This window comes from Notolepis coatsorum (assembly GCF_963971535.1).
Source record: "Notolepis coatsorum genome assembly, contig: SCAFFOLD_1181, whole genome shotgun sequence".
Taxonomy (NCBI): domain Eukaryota; kingdom Metazoa; phylum Chordata; class Actinopteri; order Aulopiformes; family Paralepididae; genus Notolepis; species Notolepis coatsorum.
Genome location: NW_028172785.1, coordinates 28118 through 53117, shown reverse-complemented (window position 1 = coordinate 53117; position 25000 = coordinate 28118). Strand labels below are relative to the sequence as shown.

At 43.9% G+C, this 25000-nt stretch overlaps 1 protein-coding gene across 1 annotated transcript in view; it reads right to left on the bottom strand.

Moving 5' to 3' along the window:
- LOC311247976 (uncharacterized protein) overlaps nucleotides 1–25000 on the bottom strand; it is a gene marked incomplete at both ends in the record, with an annotated part of 54639 nt that overhangs the window by 1687 nt on the left and 27952 nt on the right. Inside the window, 2 exons of the mRNA XM_084338947.1 lie at nucleotides 1618–2162; nucleotides 2330–3126. Of these exons, the coding sequence (XP_084195073.1) occupies nucleotides 1618–2162; nucleotides 2330–3126 (1342 nt within the window). The remainder of the gene's footprint in view (nucleotides 1–1617; nucleotides 2163–2329; nucleotides 3127–25000) is intronic.

Below are 25000 nucleotides of genomic sequence, written 5' to 3'. Positions count from 1 at the left end.
GGCACGCCTAGATGGAACGGCACCATACGTAACGTTATTAGCTGGTAGTTACACCGGTGTCTACCCTGCTGCTGTGACACATCAACATCGCCACTGTGAAAAGGGCCTATTGGCGTCTGCTATTCAAACTGTATAGCGTTATAAATACAGTATATAATACCACTGAGACATGTCCTCCTCCAGGCACACTCCACTCACAACTGCCGTGTTCACCTCTTTGCTTATCTCTCATCCAGAGAATACGATGCTGTATAACAGCTGTTATCTAATCTGCGTCTATGGCGGCAGGGCACGTTTAGAGGAGAGTGAGGAACACATCACACTGTCTCACAGTGTCACATTGTGTCACAATAGCAGGAGTGCTGGCATTTGCAAAGCCCTGCATATTTTCAGAGTGAATGAAACACAGATTTAGATGGCTGACAAACAGAACTGGCGATGGCTGCCGATGTGGACTGTGTGTGTGTGCGTGTGTGTGTGTGTGCGTGTGTGTGTGTGTACGCATGTGTGTGTACATGTGTGCGTTTGGGGAAAGGAGGGGAAGGGGCATCTCTCGCCGCAATAATAAGAACAGGCTAAGCTAGGTTATGATAACATTTGGGCTGGAGCTGGATGATAATACTAGTATTTACCATCCACTTGCCCTAGATGGGGCAGCTGTCAAAAGAGCACACTCTCCATCCCTCTAGACGAGCGGTGGCTGAGAGAGGCGTTCATCCTACCTCGGTGTTTTGTTCGCCTGCACAGCCTTCCAACAGACTACAATAGACTCACAGTCTCACAGGGCAGGCGGGGGGCACGGCACCAAATGCTGGATGTGGTCTCAGGCAGACAATTAAAAGAATAAAAGCCTTGAGATTAATGAATGCTTTATGATAATGTGAGACGGTTTGACTAAAAGCTGTAGGAGAGGGAGAGAGGGAGGAGGGGAAGAGAAGAGAGGTTTGGGTCTGATCATGTCTATTCTTCTCCTCTGAACTCACGCGTGGCTAATACGGGCGTGTGTCTGATTGCTCGGTGGCATGTTAGTGATGATGCACAATAAGGAGAAAAATCATCTCCGAAATGAGGATTCCAGCGCTGCCGTGGCGGCGCTTTGTTTTGCCACATATTCTCTCAGGATGTTATCAGCCCTCAAAACGCATGCGGGGGGGGGGGGGAGAGAGAGAGGGGGGGGGGGGGGGGGGTAGAAAATAAGACAAAGTGTAAAAGATCGTTTTCGAATGAACTGTGCTTCCCCCCCGGCTTCAGACGTCTGTGTGCCAAAGCCTCTTTGCATCCCGATCAGGCCAGGGCCACTAGGCTGCTGCTGCTGCTGCTGCTGAGGCAGCGAGAGGCAGGATCACAGCCAGCCAGGGCTCTGCCAACTGCAAGGTCCTCAATAGCAGGCACAAGCAGAATGAAGAACAGCAGCTCCAAAAAAAAAAAAAAGATTATGCAAAGAAGGATTACTGTGATTATTAATACCCAGCCAAAGCTATCGTCTGTCACTCCAACAACTGAAGGAAATTGATAGTGGCGGGTTATTCAAAGGCTGAAAAAGCTTCGTGCTGGAAATTGTACTGTAGTTTTGGGTGTGTTTCGAAATATGATGCCTATTATTTAAAACATTCTGACCTGTGTCCATTGCCCAGGCCCCTGTAGGCTTTCTCCTGGTCCTGCATGCGGTTGAGGCTCTGGGCCACACACAGATACTGATCGTAGTACTTGATGGCCTCCTCAAAGTCCCCCAGAGCCTCGTAGCAGTCCCCCAGGTTCCCGTAGGCTCTGCCCCGGTCCAGTACCGCCTCATTGCCGCTCAACTGCTGCAAGGTGGCCAGTTGCTGCTCCAGGTAGCCGATAGCCTCCTCCATCACACCCACATTCATCTTGGTGATGCCCATGTTGCCGTAGACCTGAGCCTCCACGCCCGGGTCCTTCAGCCTGCGGCCCAGCTCCAGCTGTTCCTCGTAGCTCTTGAAGGCCATGGCGTACTTCCCCAGGGCCATGTAGACTGCTGCCAGGTGGCCGTGGGCCTTGCACTCCCCTGGCACATCACCCAACTCCTGGTAGACCTCCAGCTCCTGGGTGTGGTAGCCCAAAGCCTTGTCATATTTCTGCACCAGTCTGTAGGTGGCCCCTAGAGCAGCATAGGCACAGGCCTCCATCCTGCGCTCCTTCACCTAAAACCAGAATGGAATAAATAATATCACCTTGGGAGTAACACGAGTCAATTACATGTCCGTACATGCCATTAACTGAACCGCTTTGTCAATCAATAATGTACTATGGTATACAGTATTAAATGTTGAAACATCCTGTAGATGAAGAATCGAGAAGGTAGTCATACCTGGTGAGCCAAGGCCAGCTGCTGCTCATAGAACTGAAGGGCTCCAGCCACGTCCTTCTTACAGACAAATATGTCCCCCAGGTTGCCTAGTGCTCGGAAGCGTGCCTGGGCATTGTTCAGGGATTGGGCAAGAGACAGAAGGTATTTCTGACACTCCTCTGCCTTAGTGAAGTCCCCCAGAGCCTTGAAGGCCAGACCCAGGTTACAGTAGGCCTTGGCCTGGCTCAGTTTGTCATGAAGGTCTTTAGCCAGAGCTAGGTCCTGCTCATAATATTTGACTGCATCCTGGTAGCTGCCCAGGCAGTAGTGAGCATAGCCCAGGTTGTGACAGACCTTCCCCTCACTCTCCATGTCCTGGAGGTCAGGGGAAAGCCGAAGGTACTGCTCATAGTAGGGCACAGCCTGGGGGAACTCCCCTCTGGAGCAGTGGAAGTTACCTAGATTGCCTAGAGCCCGCGCCTCACTCTGGACATCTCGGAGTTCGCGGGCAATGTTGAGGTGGTTCTGGTAGTGCTGCAGAGCACGATCATGGGCACCCAAGGCCTGGTAGGCCACAGCTAGGTTGCCATGGGTGGAGGCCTGGGAGGCCCTGTCGTTAACCTCCAAGGAAATCTGCAGCTCCTGTCGGTGGTAGCGCACTGCCTGGTCAAAGGCGCCCAGTGCGTTGTAGGCATTGCCCATGTTCCCATAGGCCCGGCCCTGTGCAGCATAGTCATTCAGCTCCTGAACTATGGCCAGGTGAGTTTTGTGGAGCTTCAGTGCAGTCTCATAGTCTCCTTTCATCTGGTGGATAATGCCTGTAGAGGGGACAAAATAATAGGGGGGGGGGGGGGGGGGGGAGTTAACAGCCCGTTGAGAAGAAAACTGCAGAGAAAAATTCAAGTGCCTCGTCAGCCCCTATGTACAAAGCAAGTCATTTGGTTGTTAAATTATGCTCTTGCTGCTGAGCCATCTGTTCCTTGCACACACAAGGAACAAGACCATCTCCCTCAGAAATATGGTCATTAAACTGTAGCGCAATCACAGAGTTAAAATCACATCCAATGGCTTCATTCGATTTTCTAAGCTGTTTTTTTAGAGGAATTTAACCAAAACCAACAACCTTTCCACAGAGTGAACTGTTATAAGAGAACAAGAAAGAGAGGGAGAGGAGGTGGGAGAGAGGGAGAGAGAGAGAGAGAGAGAGAGAGAGAGAGAGAGAGAGAGAGAGAGAGAGAGAGGGGGGGGGGGGAGAGAGAGCAAGCAGAGCCAATCGAAAGCTTAGCAAGCAACTTTTCAAAGATGAGATGAGTGTAGAGAAACAATAAATATAGAAAACCATGTATATTGAACGTATTATCTCTGATAGAACACCATCCTCTGGAAATTAATAGCTCTACCCCACAGCACAACACACACACACACACACACACACACACACACACACACACACACACACACACACACACACACACACACACACACACACACACACACACACACATAACACACACACACACACACACACACACACACACACACACACACAGTCTAACAAATGTACACACACACACCCACGTGGGCATATGATCCGGCAAATGCACAGTGGAGTATAATGAGATATCACAGCTTATCTATCTCCCACTCCTTTTCCTCTGAGAGCCACCCGTCATTTCTGGGCCTTTCCTTCTCTGTGTCGTCGCCCAGCTTTCCATAATAATAATAATTAATTACGCTACTCCTATCAAAGATAATAATTACACTACTCCTATCAAAGATGATAATTACACTACTCCTATCAAAGATAATAATTACACTACTCCTATCAAAGATAATAATTACACTACTCCTATCAAAGATAATAATAACACTACTCCTATCAAAGATAATAATAACACTACTCCTATCAAAGATAATAATTACACTACTCCTATCAAAGATAATAATTACACTACTCCTATCAAAGATAATAATAACACTACTCCTATCAAAGATAATAATAACACTACTCCTATCAAAGATAATAATTACACTACTCCTATCAAAGATAATAATTACACTACTCCTATCAAAGATAATAATAACACTACTCCTATCAAAGATAATAATAACACTACTCCTATCAAAGATAATAATTACACTACTCCTATCAAAGATAATAATTACACTACTCCTATCAAAGATAATAATTACACTACTCCTATCAAAGATAATAATTACACTACTCCTATCAAAGATAATAATTACACTACTCCTATCAAAGATAATAATTACACTACTCCTATCAAAGATAATAATAACACTACTCCTATCAAAGATAATAATTACACTACTCCTATCAAAGATAATAATTACACTACTCCTATCAAAGCATGCCGGGTCCCTGAAGAGGAAATGGCCGCAGGCTGGTGGATAGAGCCGGAGAAGATGGCCACTGGTCAGACTACTGCTTGACCTTACCCCTAGAACCCACCTCACCCCTGTCCACTTTGACAACCTAGGATGGCTTAGAGTAGACGACAGAGTACAGCAACTTGCAATGGGCCTGGTCTACAAGATACACTACACGACCAAGGTACCCATGTACATGTCAAAATACTTCCCAAAGGTCAGTGAATACCACGATCACAACACCAGAGGGAGCTCCACAAATCATGTTAAACCCAGATTCGGCTCAAATAAGGGACTAAACACGTTTCGCAATTATGCCACATCAATGTGGAACGCCCTACCCAAAACTGTAAAGGAATGTGGATCACTACCCACTTTCAAAACCTCTCTCAAGGGACACCTACGGGAGACTGCAATTCAACACTGGCCCCTGTAAATATCCTAACCCAACCCCCTCCAATGTACAGTCATTTACCTAGTATGGTTTTGTCAATAGTCCAATGTACAATTTTGTTTGTTTGTACAGTGTCCCCCCCCCTCAATGTACAGTTTTGCTTGTTTATACAGTGTGCCCCCCCCCCCCCCCCCCCCCCCAACCACCTCCAATGTAGATTACCAAGTATGGTTGTCAATATCCCAGTGTACCCAACCCCCCCCACCCAACCTCCTCCAATGTACAGTTTCTACGTCAAATGTATATACTCCCTTTTCCTGCAAATCTGGTATGTCATAAATGTATAGATGTAGCAGTACTGACTATCTGTATGTCATGTATGTCATATATGTCCTGATGAATTGAAAATGGGGGACCCTGATGTAAACAAGACGAAAGTCTTTCTCTGGTCTGCATCCCCTTAACAATTGTGTGTATTGAGCTGTACTGTACTGTACCCATTCTGCAATCTGTTAATAAAGTTTTCAATCAATCAATCAATCAATCAAACAGGGCTGACCACAGAGAGCGAGCCGTGCTGAGGAACACACAGCCAGCCAGCTAGGCATTCACCTAGCATCCACCTGGGCCAACATGGCTTCACCTAGCATCCACCTGGGCCAACATGGCTCTGCCGTGTCAGCTCCGAGGCTGATGGGCTACTATAGGACGGGGGCCACGGCCATGGAGGAGGGCCCCAGGAGCGATGAGAGGGAGGGGGGGGGGGGGGGGGGGGGAGCGGGGGAAGGGAGGGGGGTTCTGTGGCTTGTGGTGAGAACGTGATGGTGCCACTGGGATCAGCCACCGCCATGTGTGTTTTCAGACTCCAACACAAACCTGCCGGGGCAACAGGCGAGTGCACAGGGCTCCATAAACAGTGGGATTTAAACTAAACAGCCATCTCAAGACTCGACATGACAAGACTTACAGAAGAAAGGCATAGATGTAGATGCTCTCACATTAGAGTCAATGAAAAGCACCACACTGTGCCAGTGGAAATGCTCTAAGTCTAATGCTTTGTTAGCGTATCGGTGGTCCATGGGGTTTTACACATCACAAGGCTCGACTGAAGTATCCATTTTTAGGTGGCACTTTGGAAGTCCCATAGCTTTGAAGTACTGTAAGCTTGAGAAGAAAATTCAACGCAGGTTCAATCACTTTTGAATAGGGTTTGATGTTTTTTTTTTTATTATTCAAGAATGAAAGTAATCTGCACGATAGGAGTGATCACTCATTCCAACCCACAATAACATACAGTACACACACATCTTTCAATATTGCTCCCTGAAGCCAAGATAAACAAGGGGGTCTTCTTAACCCTTTGTCGTGTGGCAGTGAAAGGGTTATCCTTCTGTAGTGTCACAGTGAAAGGGTTAACCTGTTGGTAGAGTGGTAGTGAAAGGGTTAATATCGTTTTTCCCACTGGCATGCGCACACACACACAAACACATGCACACACACACACACACACACACAAACACATGCACACACACACACACACACACACACACACACACACACACACACACACACACACACACACACACACACACACACACACACACACACACACACACACACACACACACACACATCCTACAATATGGGCAGAGGCAGAGCCCAGCCTGGGAGCATGTTAACATTCACAGCAGGCTGGTCTGGAGGAGCACTGACAGCTCGCGCCACAAAGTCACTCCCAAGGTTATGCTTCCCCTTCCCTGTGGAGGCTGATCCCACTGAGGCCCTAATGCCTAGTGATGTATTACCAGCAAACACAGCTTCAACCCTCCTACCACTTCCCTGCTGGAGGCTAAAAATAGAGCTGCGATGGGGGCTCTGGGTGTACGGCTGATGGGGGGGAAAGGGGCGGGGCTCTGGGTGTACGGCTGATGGGGGGGAAAGGGGCGGGGCTCTGGGTGTACGGCTGATGGGGGGGAAAGGGGCGGGGCTCTGGGTGTACGGCTGATGGGGGGGAAAGGGGCGGGGCTCTGGGTGTACGGCTGATGGGGGGGAAAGGGGCGGGGCTCTGGGTGTACGGCTGATGGGGGGGAAAGGGGCGGGGCTCTGGGTGTACGGCTGATGGGGGGGAAAGGGGCGGGGCTCTGGGTGTACGGCTGATGGGGGGGAAAGGGGCGGGGCTCTGGGTGTACGGCTGAAGGGGAGAAAAGGGGCGGGGCTCTGGGTGTACGGCTGGAGGGGAGGACAGGGAGGGGGCTCTGGGTGTATAGGTGGAGGGGAGGACAGGGAGGGGGCTCTGGGTGTATAGGTGGAGGGGAGGACAGGGAGGGGGCTCTGGGTGTATAGGTGGAGGGGAGGACAGGGAGGGGCTCTGGGTGTATAGGTGGAGGGGAGGACAGGGAGGGGCTCTGGGTGTATAGGTGGAGGGGAGGACAGGGAGGGTCTCTGGGTGTATAGGTGGAGGGGAGGACAGGGAGGGGGCTCTGGGTGTATAGGTGGAGGGGAGGACAGGGAGGGTCTCTGGGTGTATAGGTGGAGGGGAGGACAGGGAGGGTCTCTGGGTGTATAGGTGGAGGGGAGGACAGGGAGGGGTCTCTGGGTGTATAGGTGGAGGGGAGGACAGGGAGGGGGCTCTGGGTGTATAGGTGGAGGGGAGGACAGGGAGGGTCTCTGGGTGTATAGGTGGAGGGGAGGACAGGGAGGGTCTCTGGGTGTATAGGTGGAGGGGAGGACAGGGAGGGGGCTCTGGGTGTATAGGTGGAGGGGAGGACAGGGAGGGGTCTCTGGGTGTATAGGTGGAGGGGAGGACAGGGAGGGGGCTCTGGGTGTATAGGTGGAGGGGAGGACAGGGAGGGGGCTCTGGGTGTATAGGTGGAGGGGAGGACAGGGAGGGTCTCTGGGTGTATAGGTGGAGGGGAGGACAGGGAGGGTCTCTGGGTGTATAGGTGGAGGGGAGGACAGGGAGGGGGCTCTGGGTGTATAGGTGGAGGGGAGGACAGGGAGGGTCTCTGGGTGTATAGGTGGAGGGGAGGACAGGGAGGGTCTCTGGGTGTATAGGTGGAGGGGAGGACAGGGAGGGTCTCTGGGTAAATGCCCGAAGCGAGCCTTGAAGCGAGGACATATTTTATATCTCCCCAGATAGTAAGAGGATTACAGAGCCCCAACAATTATCTGTCCGATATTATCTGTCTGATAATATAAAAATGCAAATGGGGGATTATGTACAGTAAAGTAAATGAACAATGGGATAAACTACAGTATGACTGTAACTCATTAAATACAATAAAAAAAATGTTCCCCCTGCACAGTGATTATCAATATTTATCACAATATCTGTGTAAAATCACAAGATGAATAATCAAATTGCTGTTCATCACATTGAACTGCATGATCATGTAAATTGTATGATATCAAACCAAAACTGTTATTTTCAAATAACATCCCCTCACATGTTGAAGATTTAATTTTGAGATATTGTTGGTATCATTCTATATAATGATGATATTCAGTTCAGTTTCAGTTTCAGTTTATTTGTTAGAGAGAGACAACGTACATTAAGGAACATTTCATAAAATAGAATGTAAATGTACCCAATTGTAGCCAAAAGGCTAGTTTACATTGGCAGTCCCCCTGCCAGAAATAATGGGCTAGTACCTAGTACAAAAAGATTAAAACACAAGTACAAACACATTGTGTGATCATTGCGCACATTTCATCTAATCTTATATATATACAGTATATAACAATAATATTGAATTATCACCCAACTCTAACACACAGGGTTACTTTTTCCCCCAAGAACACAAAGAAATTTAGGAGCACGGCGAAAAATCTTTGTACCGACACTTTTTTCAGTAGGGTTGGGTATCGTTTGGATTGAGTCAATTCCAGTTCTGTTTATCGAATCCGGTTCTTATCGAATCTCTATTCCGATTCCAATATTTTTGGTGGGGGAGAACATTTTATATCGAGAATCAAAACTATTCTACCTTTCTTTTTGGCAGATAGTAGCTAGGCCGTGGTCAGATTTTAGGCTATAGTCAGTAAATTGTGAACCATGACATGAAGGTATCTTTTTCTCTTGCTGTAACGTAGCCTTTTGTTTTTGCCATCTGTTTCTGATGCATTATGACAGGAATATTTCAAAAGAGGCATATTCAATTAATTCATATTGCTGTGGATGATAATGCATTTTGCGTATCTATTACCTACAAGGGAAGGAGTCAACTGTTGCCAAGGAACTTAAGCCGTTCACCTTAAATCACTGCTCAGTGACATTCATCCACTCTTTCTGTTCTCATCTTCCCCTTTATAGCTAAAGTGAAAGTAGTTTTGTTTAATATCGGGTGTCTGGGGGGATGAACTGGACGTGGTAGGGTGCTCTGTGAACTTGCATCTAGGATTCGGCATGACGTTTGTTTACAGGTACCTCTAAAGACATTAGTAGTAATGTATATTGTTACACTCGAGTGTCTCACTTAGCCAGACTTATCTCCACGCTACAGTGCTTGTGCCAGCACAGGAGATAACTTGAGTGAAAAGTGCTAACAGTGCTCCCACTAACTGTACAGTATATGGCTGGGAGACTGCAACACAATCAAAAACGGTGCACAGAGGGTTGAAGCAAATGATTTGTCATATTGGAGGTGCTTCCTTGCTTGCATGAAATAGTCTTGCTGCCGGTATTGTGTTTTGCTTTATTCCATCTTTCTTTGTGAAGCTCAGCCAAACCTTTGAGTGCCTGCTGCGCTCCAGCTAAAGTAAACAAGAGTCTCTGCTCAGCTGATGAAACCACGTAACCAGTGAAATGACGTTAGGTCTGAGCAACAGGTCCTGGCAGTTGAGTTGATTAATTTTCTTTGCTCAATGTAGCCTCTGACCCATATGCAGTGGGGGAAAAAATATTACGGTATAGGTTGTAATCTTTATTCACACACTGTGCTCGCAAATGATTTCTCACAATCACACGTCTATTTTTAGTTGTAAACGCGAGTGAAACGCTCGCACGGTCGAGCCATGCACCCCCACACAGCCCCGTTCATCCCCGCGCCACAACCAAAGACATTAAAAGCGTGGCAACGTGTTGTCACTTTGCATTACACAGCCGCCCATACACAGAGGCATATGCCGAAGTGAGGACTTTGAGGGATGGTGTCGTGTACCGAATAAATCACTGTGTCATTCTCTGAGTAGCTGTGGCGGTTCGGAGAGCTGCTGTCTAAGCTAAGAGGATTTCCACAACAATGGCACTGCTGGCACTGGGATGGGTAGATACTGGGGAACAAGCAGAGATGACCAGCCTCAACCCAAAAACATTATTCCGCTGAGTGCCTTATTCATATTTGAAGGCCAAAGATGTCACTCACTCGCATATTAGATACCTGAATGCCAACGCAGGATCGATGGAATCATAGTTATGGAAAGTAGCGATTCCCATCCAATACCAATACCATCGTTTTCTTTTCTCTGTCTTTTTTCTTTTCCTTTTAACGTCTTATTTTGTGTTGTTGTTGGACTGGTTTGCATGTTTGAAAAACACAGAAATGCCAATGAAAATATGTAAACAAATTTATAAAAAGGGGGGGGGGGGGGAATCAACAAGCAGTCAGATACCGAAGGGAATTCCTCTAAGACATCTACATAGCTCTTAAGCAACCAGTTGGTCTGAGCAGCTTCATGAAAAGCTTCTTAGGGAGAAAACTCCTAGCCAATTTTTTCTTAAAGAAAGCGTTGACGTCATTGCTACGGAATGCAAACACTTTTGATTGGTTGATGAGGGAATTTCACTTTATAGTATGGTGGACAAAACAATGAAAGGTCAATGGTGGTGGACACAATTCCAAGTCCGTTCTTTTGAACGTTTTAACACTTAGACCTATACACACATCCTATTTAAATTGTTTGCTCAGTGTAAAATAATCTGATATTGTTAGGGACAGCCCCATCTAGCCCCTAATCGAGACAACTGTGCTGCTGTTGACGCTTACTCTTGGATGGACACTTACTCAGTTGGCATGGTTTGTGCTGAGAAAGGACTTTATAGATCGACAACATCATTAAATAGGGCTACAATTCAAATCAGAATAATATATATACGTATATACATTTTCTTTATAATAATTGTTTAATGAACCTACCAGTTAAGAGACAAGAAGGTGAGGAGAGCAGTGCAGATTTGTATCATTGTGTTGGTTGGCTCTAAAAGAATGGACCCTTCACTGGAGGTCCAGTCAAGCAGTAACATACAGGACTGACTGCTATATCGGACTTATTCATAGTATTCTCATGATGTGTTTTGCCATAGAATACTGGCTTATTAGCCATAGTTGTCATTTTATGATATCAGAGGGTAGACCCTTGTGTATATTGCCAGTCCCTAGCCATATACAGTTGGGAATAACTCAATATAGAAACCTTTAGGTCCATACATTGAAGGTGCTGTGCAACATAGATAAGAATCTGTTCAAATCTCCGGATTGAGGTCATGAATTTACCTGACCAAAGGGCACATATTCTTGAAAATCTATTTGATCACATTTTATTCTCTGCCGCAATTGAGTCAGGTTGTAGATTACAGCTCCTTGTCAACACTACGATTATTTCCAACAGGTGATGTGCTCCTGCTAGGCATCAACTATAGGCTCTAATAACTATACTTTGAAAAGCAGAAGCTCTGTCACATGCCATGAATAATCAATACACCCATGTTGTATTGACAAGGAGCTGTAGTCTACAGCTTTGCTTAATAATAGGCGACTCAGAATAAAAGTGATCAAATCGAGTTTCAAGAATCCATGCCCTTTGTGCGGGTAAATCCATAACCTCACACATCCTGAGAATTGAACACATTGCATCTATGTTGCACCTTCCATCTATGGACCTAACGTTGTCATTTACCAAGTATCCAACTTCAATTTTTGTATATACCGTATATATGTTAAAATTCTCATTGAAAGTTGACCTATTTGTATTTATTGTCAATATCCTCTATTTTCTATTGATATTGTGTGTGTCCGGACCATATCCATGGGAGTTTTGCTGAAGGCACAAAAGGAAGCCTTTCCAAAAAAGAATCCTGCTTTATCGAAATTGGGAAATTTTTATCAACTAAACTAACTTCACGGTCACCTTTTCTCTCTCATCAAAACATTTCCCACACTGTGGGGCAGAAGCTAATGGCAAAACAGGAAGCAAAGGGGTTTATGGGAAATGTGGTCTTATCATGAGAATTAGGCTACCGATTGTTTCAGCAATGGTCTCATTTGTTTACTCATTTGTAGAAGGCCAAGGAGAGACTGAGGACACGCCTGGTAGCCAGCGTCCTTCGTCCAGCTGCAGGCATCGTCAAAAGCCTCACACTTCCCACTGGCACATCAGCTGCCGAGAGAGGAAGGGGAGGGAGGAGTGAAAGAGAGGGATGAAAAGCAACGTCTCGCTGACTGACAGCACAATACATTACTATAACACTTGGCTAAAAGGGCGTCCAGGAGTCAAACCACATACTGTATCTCATACTGTGTGCCAGTCCTCCCTACACTTAATGGAATGCGGTGTTTGAGCCATGATGACTTTGAAACAAACAGATTGATCCTTTACACATTTTCTAAAGATCAATACATTGTTTGAGTTATTCTAATAAATTGAGAGATTTTCTTTTTTTTTCTCTTTTTAAACTGTATTGCACACTTTGCTGGCTACTCCATGGCCTATACCTTGTCAGCAAGTTGGCTTCAGCTGATGTTGATGTGCATAAAGTGACTGGAATAAACCAGGGCCCCAGACAAACGTTTTGCATGAGTCCAAGAATGTAATTGCACTGATTGCATACAGTATACAGTAAAACAAAATAAAAAAATAAAAAGAGTGCAGTCATTTCTTGGGAGCTGCTAGACGTTTTAGGACTTGACATGTCCCAGGGAGACTGAAATACTGTATACAGTATGTTTACTGTCTTTTGATGTTGTGGATTAAATGTTGCACCTACTTAAATATCTGAAATACTTAGTAATATGTATTTTGATATTGTGGACTGAATGTTGAAACTACTTCAATACCTGCAATACTTTATATTTTCATTGTTCATGTCTTTGAAATAAAACACCTTTGAATCCATAAATGTTCAACTATTTGTTTTCTTTTATCCACCTTTTCTCCTATTTTTCTGTGTTTTTCTCCCATCCCAATTTAGTCGTTATACCAATTCCCCCCTCCCCTTCCTGGTCGTTGCATGCATGTGCCCCCCACTGGTCGGTCTAGGGAGCCCTGAAGTCTATCAGATGCGTCCTCCGATACATAGGAGACAGCCAGCAGCCTCTTTTCACCTGACAGCGAGGACTCTCACTGGGGAAGTGTAACGCGTGGGAGGATCACACTACCTTACCCAGTTCCTTGCCTCGCTGTGCAGGTGCCTTGTCCGGCCTGTAGGAGTCGCTGTTTACAACGACCAGAATACCACCCACCGGCTTCCGACCCGCTGACACTGCCAATTGTGTCAGTATGACGACCGCCCAAGCCAGAGGGACCGCTGACAGCCGGATTCGATACCAGTGGGTCTCATTCTCCAACATTTTTCAAAGAGTTCTTTTGGAAGACTTATCTTGGAACCACTGAGACAGAATCAATGACAAGTTCACTCTGAGTCCCGAACGTGCTGGTAATATGTCTTAAGTGGCTGAAACGGTTGCACAAATGATATGATCTGATATCTGCTTGGCGAATGTGATTCTGTCTTAAACTCAAAAGCACACACACACACACACACACACACACACACACACACACACACACACACACACACAGTATACTGTAGCCTACGGCGTAATGAATGAACGCAGTATAGGCTTATTATTCCATTAATGACTTGTTGCATTAGGATTTAGTAGATACTATATGCTCTGCGCTACGTACAGTATAGGTACAGTACAGTCTGTACTTATACTGTACGTAGGGCAGAGGCAGAGCATATAGTATCTACTAAATCCTAATGAAACAAGTAACTAGAATATATTAAGCCTATACTGTTCATTAGACACGTAGGCAATACTGGCGCACACAAGACTATTTCCATGCGATTAGCTTTAGTTCTTATTTATTTATTTATCCAATGTCATTTCAGTGTTGGTGTATAGGCTATAGTGTATTTCAATATACGTTTAATTGATTAATGATATATTCGAAGGAATGCAGGTTTATAGCTATATCAACCCCCTCCAATGTACAGTAAATGACCAAGTATGGTTTTGTCAATATTCCAATGTACAGTTTTGCTTGTACAGTGTCCTCCACCCACCCACTCCTCCTACCCAACCTCCTCCAACAGTTTCTATGTCAAATGTATATACTCTCTTTTCTGGACTCTTTTTGTATCACAAACAGTACTGTATTTGCAAATCTGGTATGTCATAAATGTATAGATGTAGCAGTACTGTCTATCTGTATGTCATGTATGTCATATATGTTATGATGAATTGAAAATGTGGGACCCTGATGTAAACAAGACGAAAGTCTTTCTCTGGTCTGCATCACCTTAACAATTGTATGTAATTGAGCTGTACTGTACTGTACCCATTCTGCAATCTGTTAATAAAGTTTTCAATCAATCAATCAATCAATCAATTAAACAAAGGTCTGTCCCATTGTATACCAATCAATGGGATACATTGCATGTTGACCTGCATTCTTTCAAATGTACAAATAAGAAATACAAATTGCACAGAAGGCATTAAATAATTATTATTTTCAATCATTTCACAATAATTGCGTAATTGTGTTTATCTGAGTAATTAAAGTAATTATACATTTGTCCAAAATAGCTGGTTCAGATATGGTTAAGCAGCTGCCCTGTGATCAGATTAATCCATATTATTTATTTTTCCGACATCAAATGCGTAATTTCTTATCGTACAAATATTGTCATATTTATTTTAATTATGATTAAGTAATTAATTCCAAGGAGGCCTGTAGCGTTAACATGAAGGAATCACTATGAGAACACAGTCTGTCAAGTTAATAACATTTTCAATTAGTCAATCAATCATAAGAGTGCTCCTCAGCACTCTTAAATCTGCTCTCAGCCACGCTCAAATCTGATCTCAGGAAAATTTGGGGACTCGCGCTCCCAGCCCTAATATGTCTTAAATGGGCAGAAATCTGCCTAAGAGGATTTTTTTTGTCGTAAATTCGTTCGGGAATGAGACCCAGTGTCTCTGCGGTGGTAGACAGACGCTTAGTCCGCTGCGCTACCCGGCCGCAATGTTAAACTATTTGTATCCTGTACAGCTCACAGGAATGGTTTCACCTGTATATGGTCATTCCTGTATATGGTCATACTCTATATCAGTGGTTCCCAAAGTGGGGGAGGCGCCGCGGGGGGGTCGCCAGATGATTTCCAAAAAAATAAAAAAGATTTCCAAACGATTTTTTTTATGCAGATATTTCTTTATTTTTTAAAGATTTAAATAAAAAAAAAATTGCAGTCAGGCCACTGAATTTAGAAGCAGGCCAGGCCAGTGTTTCTAGTTGCAGCGGCGCAATAGTTATAGATCAGTGGTTCCCAAAGTCGGGGTCGCGACCCAAAGGTGGGCCGCGAGCAGCCACGGGTGGGCCGCGAGATGATGTAAAAAAAATAAAAATTTTTTTTTTTTTTTTTTTTTTTTTTTGTCAGGCCACTGAACTTAGAAGCAGACCAGGACAGTGTTTCTAGTTGTATTCTAAAATTCTATTCTATTGTATTCTAAAATGTGACTATATGGTTTTATATTAACTTAATAAATAAACAAAAACGAAAAATCTACTTATTTCAACGAACATTTCAAACTAAATAACAGATTATGCACATAAAACGCTGAAAACAACCGAAGCAACAATAGTATTTTAATGAGGCTATTATTATTATCATTATTATTTTGCAACAAGTTAGCCCTCTCATAAATAGCACATATAAATGAATAACTAACTTGAACTAACTTAATAGGATTGAAGTGATATTTGGCTTAAAAAATCGGTCGCCTGGCAAAAAAAAGAAGAAAAAAAAGCCTGACGATGTGCATTGGGCCGCGGCTCTCTGACGCCTTATTTTCTGGGCCCTGGCCTGAAAAGTTTGGGAACCCCTGTTATAGATAACCTAGGTGGGGAACAACCAGGAGATCAGATCACTGCAACTCACACAAGTTGGAGAACTATCTCTCTCTCTCTTGCTCACACACACACACACACAAAGGGAGCCGCATGTGATTGGTGGACGTGAGACCCTTACAAAAAACAAAAAATCCATCAAAATCAGTGTTGTTTCTAATCATTGACACATGCTAGCCTGTAATAATCCCCCCCAGAAAAATCTACTTTGCATTTGATATATTGCAAATATATGCCATCACACACACTGGCATTTAAAGGGTTAGAATTATAAAATTAATATGTGGTGTTATGATCAGGGCTGAAGTTGAATAAAAGATTGTATTATTTTCAATCTGACATAAAATCCATCAAAATCAGTGTTGTTGCTAATCATACATATGCTAGCCTGTTTTTTAACCCTTTATCTGCCAGGGATTATTCTGATCTTAATCCCCTCTCTGCCACCACTATAAATCTATGGAGATGTTCCCCTTCTTTGCAGGGCTATAACTTTTTAAATTGTATTGCTCAATTGACATTACTATGGCCCATTCAACGTCAATATCTATCGTTTAGGATGTAGCAACGTTCTACTTTTTCATTCACATATTCATACTAAAATACGGTCTAAAGTATAAATATGTTTTTATCGTTTTCTGCAGCATTCTGCAGAACGCGAGTTATAGCTATAAATACTAGGGATGTCCCGATCCGATCACGTGATCGGAATCGGCGTCGATCACGTGCTTTTCAGAGTATCGGGGATCGGGAAAAAATAATAATAAAAATCGGCAGTCAAAAAAAGAAAAATTTTATTCAACAAACATGACCATGTCCACGTCTTAAACTCATACGGAGGCCTTAGTTTTGGTTTTAAATTACATATAATATATCATCATTAATGTATTTATTGTCACACAGAGCAGAATAATTATCCACAACAAACACATTCCCCTTTAATTTTCACCGTTGCAACAAACATTCCCTTTAATTTAGACGCTACACGCTACACGCGACCACAACAACAACACGTCGCTCCCGAAACACGGTTAATATCCACTGACTTGAGCAGCTAGACTTAATGTCAGAGGTTTGGAACTAAGCATTTTAAAATATAAAGTCAAGCCAGTTGCAATGTTTGCAAGGAGGAGATTCCGCGTGGAGGAAAAACTCATGAAGCAGCAGGCTGGAGGCGAAGTTTTCAGACTAAATTTTCACCTGGAGGATAACGTTACGTGACTGAGGTTTATCGTCGTCGTTTCAGACCAGAATGGACCATTACGTAAGTCGAACACTGAATGTATACTAATGTGCAAACATATATTGAAACTTTTAATATTTCTCATATGAAGCAGAAGCACATTTCTCAGGGTGAATGTAATAACAAACGCCTCCGCGCTCGCGCCCCCGGACTATTATAGGCAACAGATGGGCTTGTCTCACTCTGCCAGTTTCTGACAAAAATGCGTCAAAATTGATTACTAATGTGAAAGATCGGATCGGAAACGATCGGATCGATAGATATTTAAAATCACATGCTCGGGATCGGATCGGAAGCAAAAAAAGGCGATCGGGACATCCCTAATAAATACATATATTACATCATCAAATGTAGTTTGATACCGATTGACGTCATATTAAAACTTTCAATTGTACAAGGTCCTAAACGTCCTGCCTCATCATCTGCTGGTGACCGGAGGGGGGGTTTATAAGTCCGTGGCCGACGTTAAATCATTTATTTAGTATGGGCGATATATATATCAGAGCAGATTATACGTTTAATAATAATCAAACGCGCTGAAATGTACTGCATCTTCCTCTGACCGTTGGGTGGTCAACGTGGCCCAGAAAGTTCTCGATTATGGGATGTTGATATATGTGAACCATTTCCAGGTTGTATAATAGTATATACGTCCAAATCATGTTGTTTATCGAGTTATAGCGAGTGCCCGGACCAAATATGGATGAGCACCACTTCCGGCGCGTCACTTCCTGTTTTGGTGATCTGCCGATCGGCCACCAGATGGCGCTCTTGAACCGTTGGAGAGTTGAGAGGAGATCAACAGGAGATCCCAAGTCTCCGTGGGTAAAATATGATTGCCATCACAGATTTTTGAAATATTGATCTCAAAGACGCCTTACGGCGTCATTGGCAGATTACGCATGGCGGAGAATGACGTGGTAACTCGTCCTTGGCGAATAAAGGGTTAACAATAATTTGTGATGCCATCACAAACACTGGCATTTAAAGGGTACAAATAAAAAAACATCCTGCACCAGAATGCAGGAAATTAAGTCTTTGTAACAAAAAATGTCCTGGTGGGGGACCCCCCGCTTAAAAAGTTACCTGACTGGGGCTATATTTCGCACTATATTTCCTGGCCTGAATGATTTCCCCAGTCCGGCCCTGGTTAAAATCCTCCAATGCTTATTAGTGTGTGTGCATTTGAACGTTTGCATGTTTCAACCATACATTTCAATTTATATAAAAAATTTAATTTTAAATTTTTTTTATTTATAAAAAATTAAAATAATAAAATTCTCCTATAATAGTGGGGGTCGCGGCTCTCTGACACCGTTATTTCGGGGGTCACGGCCTGAAAACTTTAGGAAACCCCTGCTCTATATGGTCAGTCATTGTTTGAGTACATTGAGAGCCACTAAACCCGTCAAATCCATGTGTGTAAACATACTTGGCAAAGATGATTCTGATTCCTCTCACTTGCCACTGAAGGACCTGCTCTTAATGTCTACATTATCTTGGTTGCACCTCATACACATTCTCCTTTGGGCCTAATCTGTAATCGAACATAAACAAACTAAATAATAATTGTGAAATGTTTTCTTTCTCTATGTAGTTGATTGACTGATATAGTGATACAGGTACATGCGTTTTTTGTGTGCAATTGCTGTAGTTTGTGACTAAAAGGTTTGTGAATATTTGGATCTATATTCTGATTACAAATGGTTCAGAACGTTTTAAATATTGGGACTTTCATTGATATTTCAATTCATAACCTAAAGGCTCAAACTTACAACTAACGTTAGCGTAAGCTTGATAGCCTTGTTAAACATTAAGCCTCTGCTTGTTTTGAATGTAACTATAACAAATGTGAAAAAAATATTACATTTGAAAGACTAAAACACTTGGCAAAAGGATGTTAGGAAGGTTGTATCTCATATTGATGTAAGCTTATGCACCCAAATCTCCCATCAAGTCACTTCTAGTTTTGCTGCTGATAGCACAGCCAGGCAGCAGAAAACACTTGGTGTAATAGTAACACATCCATCCATTGGGCAGTGGTGGAAGAAGTACACAGTTCCTTTACTTAAGTAAAAGTAGAAATACCCAGATAAAATAGTACTCTGGTAAAAGAAAAACTCCTCCATTCAAATTCAAGTATTTGCTATTGAATGTACTTAAGTATCTAAAGTAAAAGTATGCATTCTACATGCCGTTTGTAAATTCCAGAGGTTGGGGGCATTCAATCCTCGATCCATTGACCTCTAAAGGCTATGTTAAAGTGGTATGTGGTCCAGTTATGTTGCTCCAATTTTGTCCTCTGATTTTGAAGTTGACAGGCTTCAAATGTGAAAGTATATAATCTTCATACATTTGTGCCATATTTTCTATGCAAAATCTCTTCAAAGTAACTAGTAACTGATGGGTTCAGATAAATGTAGTTGAGTAAAAAGTACAATATTTCCTTTGAAATGTAGTGGAGTAGCTCGAAATTGTACTTAAGTAGCCTACAGTACTTGAGTAAAAATACTTAAGTTACTTTCCACCACTGCCATTGGGCGGAAGATTCAGGTGCAGGTCCTGGCGAGAATGTGTTTGTTGTTTGCCAGATCACCAGATCACCAAAGTATTTAATTCAATATCAGGGAGAGAGGGAGCGGAGAAGTAAGTAAGTAAGTAAGTAAGTATTTATAAAGCACCTTTCATACATGTCATGTAGCTCAAAGTGCTGTACACAATTATAGGCATATATAACGATAAAAGCAATAAAGTCATAGTGATCAGTTAAGATCAATGTTAAAAAAAAAATAATAATAATAATAATAATAATAGTAACGTAAAATGAAAATAACGTAAAAACAGTCATTTGCTTACCAGTTTGGGAGAACAGGTCCGCACAAACATTTCCGCTCAGTGGCAACCGGAAGTGCACTAAACCAATGCACTTGTATGGTAGGTAGCAATGTTTAGGTCTTATAATGCTAGTGTAGTTACGTTTTTATCAGTGGTCATAGTTGGGTCCATAGTGCTTTACCAAGTCCCACGGATCCATCAGTGGCCGTGTATTGTGTGCGTATGTACCCGTTCGCTCATGTGGTCAGTGGCCAGAGTTGGGTCCACAGGACTTATCCAAGTCCCATGGACCCATCAGTGGCCGCGTCTTGTGGTAGAAAGAAAGAAAAAGAAAAACGTATAAAGAAAACAGTCTAAAGTTTGAAAGTTTGGGAGGTCCGCAAAAGTAGAGGTGGTTGTGTTAAAATGTTCTCTCTAAATCACCCTCTTTTTCTCACAAGTTGTCTACTGCTGCAATTCGTCTGTCCTGATATAGTCAGATAATGCATCAGCTAGTATTCTTATGAACTGAAAGTTCAATTCTACCTAAAGCCATGAAAGATTAGAGCTGCATGATTGCCCCAGTCTAATTTTGTAAAGGCAGCTCTCTTTTCAATGCTTCCCCCTCTCGCACGCTCTGTCTGTCTATGTTAATCTTTGGACGGCTTAGATTGTATTTCAAGGCGGTTCCAGAAGGATGTTGAAAAAAGTTAGTTAAGAGTTAAGACTCATGTGTGCAGGAGGATATTAGGTAAATTCACTGAATTAGGCGAAATTCTAACTTGTTAGGGTTAGCTAAAGTAACATTAGACAATATAGCTGTGCTTCAAGAATATTGTGAGAACTTTGTCTGTCCTTCGCATATCTCGAGAACCGTTCATCGAATTGGCATGTGTAGCCTATTGCTGAGGACCCAAGGGAGTGGAGTGTCGACTGTGTGAAGTTGATTGGATGAACGGTTCTCTAGAACAGGGGTTCCCAAAGTTTTCAGACCGCGACCCCCGAAATAACGTGTCAGAGAGCCGCGACCCCCACTATTATAGGAGGTAAAAAAAATATATTTTCTATTTTTAATTTCTTTTTATAAATGGAAATGTATGGTTGAAACATGCAAACGTTCAAACGTGTTATGAGTGGGGGTAGTGTGGAGAGGAGAGAGAACCCAATAAAACTCTCAATACAAAACAGCAAGGCAAGGGAGACGACAGGAGACACGACGGGCAAGGGAACACGGAGGTAACTGGAGGTAACACGGAGGGATGACGCCACACAGGAAGTGGGAACAGGACACACTAATATACACAGACTAATTACAATTGAAAACACCTGGCAGGCCAGTCTAAACACAGAAACAATTAACACCAACTAAACACAAAACCAATAACACAACGACAACAAAGCAATCTCACAAACACAAAACCAAAACAGGGGAACCACATCACACAAGGTAAGGGAAGGTCAACAACACACACAATGAAATTACATTACTCAAACAATTAATTACATTAAGCACATTTGTCAGAACAGACAAAATGGACGCCTGCACCGTCTGATGGTGCCCACTAGAGTGCGCCATGAGACCACTGACAGGAGGTAGGGAATGTCCAATGTCTTTCTTATCATAACAGGCCCACAAAGAGCTGGGCCTGGGGTCGTTACACAAGCGCACACACACTAATAAGCATTAGAGGCTTTTAACCAGGGCCGGACTGGGGAAATCATTCAGGCCAGGAAATATAGTGCGAAATATAGCCCCAGTCAGGCCACTTTTTAAGCGGGGGTCTGGGGGTCCCCCACCAGGAAATCTTTTGTTACAAAGACTTAATTTCCTGCATTCTGGTGCAGGAATTTTTTTATTTGTACCCTTTAAATGCCAGTGTTTGTGATGGCATCACAAATTATTGTTCAAAAACAGGCTAGCATATGATTAGCAGCAACACTGATTTTGATGGATTTAGTTTTTTTGTAATGTCAGATTGAAAAAATACAATCTTTTATTCAACTTCAGCCCTGATCATAACACCACATATTCATTTTATAATTCTAACCCTTTAAATGCCAGTGTGTGTGATGGCATATATTTATCAAATGCAAAGTAGATTTTTCTGGGGGGGATTATTACAGGCTAGCATGTGTCAATGATTAGCAACAACACTGATTTTGATGGATTTTTTGTTTTTTGTAAGGGTCCCGCGTCCACCAATCACATGCGGCTCCCTGTGTGTGTGTGTGTGAGCAAGAGAGAGAGAGAGAGATAGTTCTCCAACTTGTGTGAGTTGCAGTGATCCTGGTTGTTCCCCACCTAGGTTATCTAACTATTGCGCCGCTGCAACTAGAAACACTGGCCTGGCCTGCTTCTAAGTTCAGTGGCCTGACTGCAATTTTTTTTTAATTTTAATCTTAAAAAAATAAATAAAAAAATAATCATCTGGCGACCCCCCCGCGGCGGCTCGCGACCCCCACTTTGGGAACCCCTGCTCTAGAACACTGCAAGCAGCACCTCCAATCCACCCCACTCCGGACGGGCACATGCTCCGAGTGGGAACGCCAAGCAGGTGCTGCACATAGATTATGAAAAGTTGACTGCTTACTACCTGCAACAACCAAATGCTTTGTGAATAACTACTGTATATACATACCATGTAAAAATAGCATATATCTTGTATGAATATGCTACAATGACATGCCAAGGGGCGTTACTCCCATAGCACCTCAGCAGTGCCTCTCTGCTGCAGGGAGAGATGTTCACACAACACAGAAGCCACGTCCCTCCCTGAGGCAGTACTGAACACCACACACCAAGGAGGCGCCCACACTGTTGAATATGAATAAGCTGACTGAACCCCATCTCATCTATGGAAATGGAGTTCAAAACTGCAGTGGTGCAGTGGCGCAGTGGCACTGGAATCAGTGTGTGTGTGTGTGTGTGTTTGTGTGTGTGTGTGTGTGTGTGTGTGTGTGTGTGTGTGTGTGTGTGTGTGTGTGTGTGTGTGTGTGTGTGTGTGTGTGTGTGTGTGTGTTCGTGTGCATGTGTGTTACTATCTTAAATGTATTTTTAATTAATTTTTATTTATATTTATTCCTCCCATGGACAGGGGGGGGGGGGGGGGGGTAGTTGCACTGCCCCAGCTAAAGAAAATGTCGTAGGCTGTGAGTGAAACAAACTGCCAATCATTTTATCTACTTTTTTTCCCATTTTCAATTTTTCTCCCATCCCAATTTTGTATCGTCCAATTCTACCCTCCCCTGTCTCGAACGCTGTTAGGCCATGCCTCCCACAGGCCGGCTGCAATGTGGACGAAGCCTTACATCACGTGTCCCCTCTGGTACTCGAGGTAGCAGCCGTCGCATCTTTTCACCTGCACAGCGCAATCTTTCAGCGTCGGGGGTCTGCGTTTGGAGGGCACGCCGCCCCCGTCGCTTCCTGATTCTACTGCGCAGGCGCACCAACCGACCTGTAGGAGTCGCTGTCCACAACGTCCGATCCCCACCCATCAGCTTCCCACCCCCTAATACTGCCAAATGTATTAGTATGAACGACCAGCAAAGCTGAATGCAATGCAGAGAGCTGGGCTCGAACTGCCAATCATCTTGAAGAATCTTCTCTGGAATTTGGTCTTAAGTCTCGGAAGGCTTTGTGAATAAAGAACTGAACAGTGAGCAGGAAGGAGCAAATAAAGAAGATGAAAATCCAGAGGAAAAAAATATGCACCGTGACTCCTCTCTGCGTTACGCCGGCTCGTTGTATCTTGCGATCTGTGGGGGGGGGGGGGGGGGGGGGGGGGGGGGCAGAGAGCTGAGACAGACCTACTGCTCCCCCCTGGGTCCTGAGCACGGGGAGGGGGGGGGGGGGGGGGCTGAGGTCTGGGGCTTAAGCTACGAAATCCTCACTTGCAGACACAGACATCTCCTGCAGTCTGACAGACACGCTGAGAGAGACAGGAAGGAGGAAGATAAAAGGAAAGGGGGATGGATGGATAGATGGATGTGTGCTGAGTGGGAGGCCTGCCAACACAAGCACACACATACACCCACGCACACATACACACTGTATGCACATGCACACACACACACAAACGGACCACTACACCCTTGCTTGGCTAGCATGCAGCCCCAGCTGAGCTGGCTTCCTCTCTGCTCCAGCCGCTCTCTTCCTTCAACCCAACAAACCAACTGTCACTGGCCTGTCCACACAAGTGACCTACGACCTCTCTAATAGACACAACCTTACAGTGGGGCTGTTTTTTTTCTTTTTTTTCCTTTTTCACTGCATGCACATCAACCTCTCCGTTGAGGAAGAGATCACATTTCATGCTGCATTTGCAGATGTGCCGAGGAAAAGGATACAGTTGCAGTACACCCAAAATAAAAATAAAAGTTAAAAAGTAAAACACATTCCCCCCGTGAGATATCTGCCATCACTTCAATACAATGGAACTGAATGACACTCTGCTTGTGGCGCTCAAAGCACCAAAAATACATTAGAAAAACTCAAAAGCAATGTCTCTTTCCACAAATCCATGACCCAGTTACTCAAGATAATCCACAGACCTTGTTGTGAGCAGTTTCATGTAGGAACTATTTTCTACTGAACTACACCCCCATTCATTATTATGGAGGGTGTAGTGCTAGGGTTTCAGCTAATAGCTCCATAGTGGAGTGGAGTGAAGTAAGAAATGCATTCAGATACAGTGCATAACTTCAGCTACATGTAAATGCT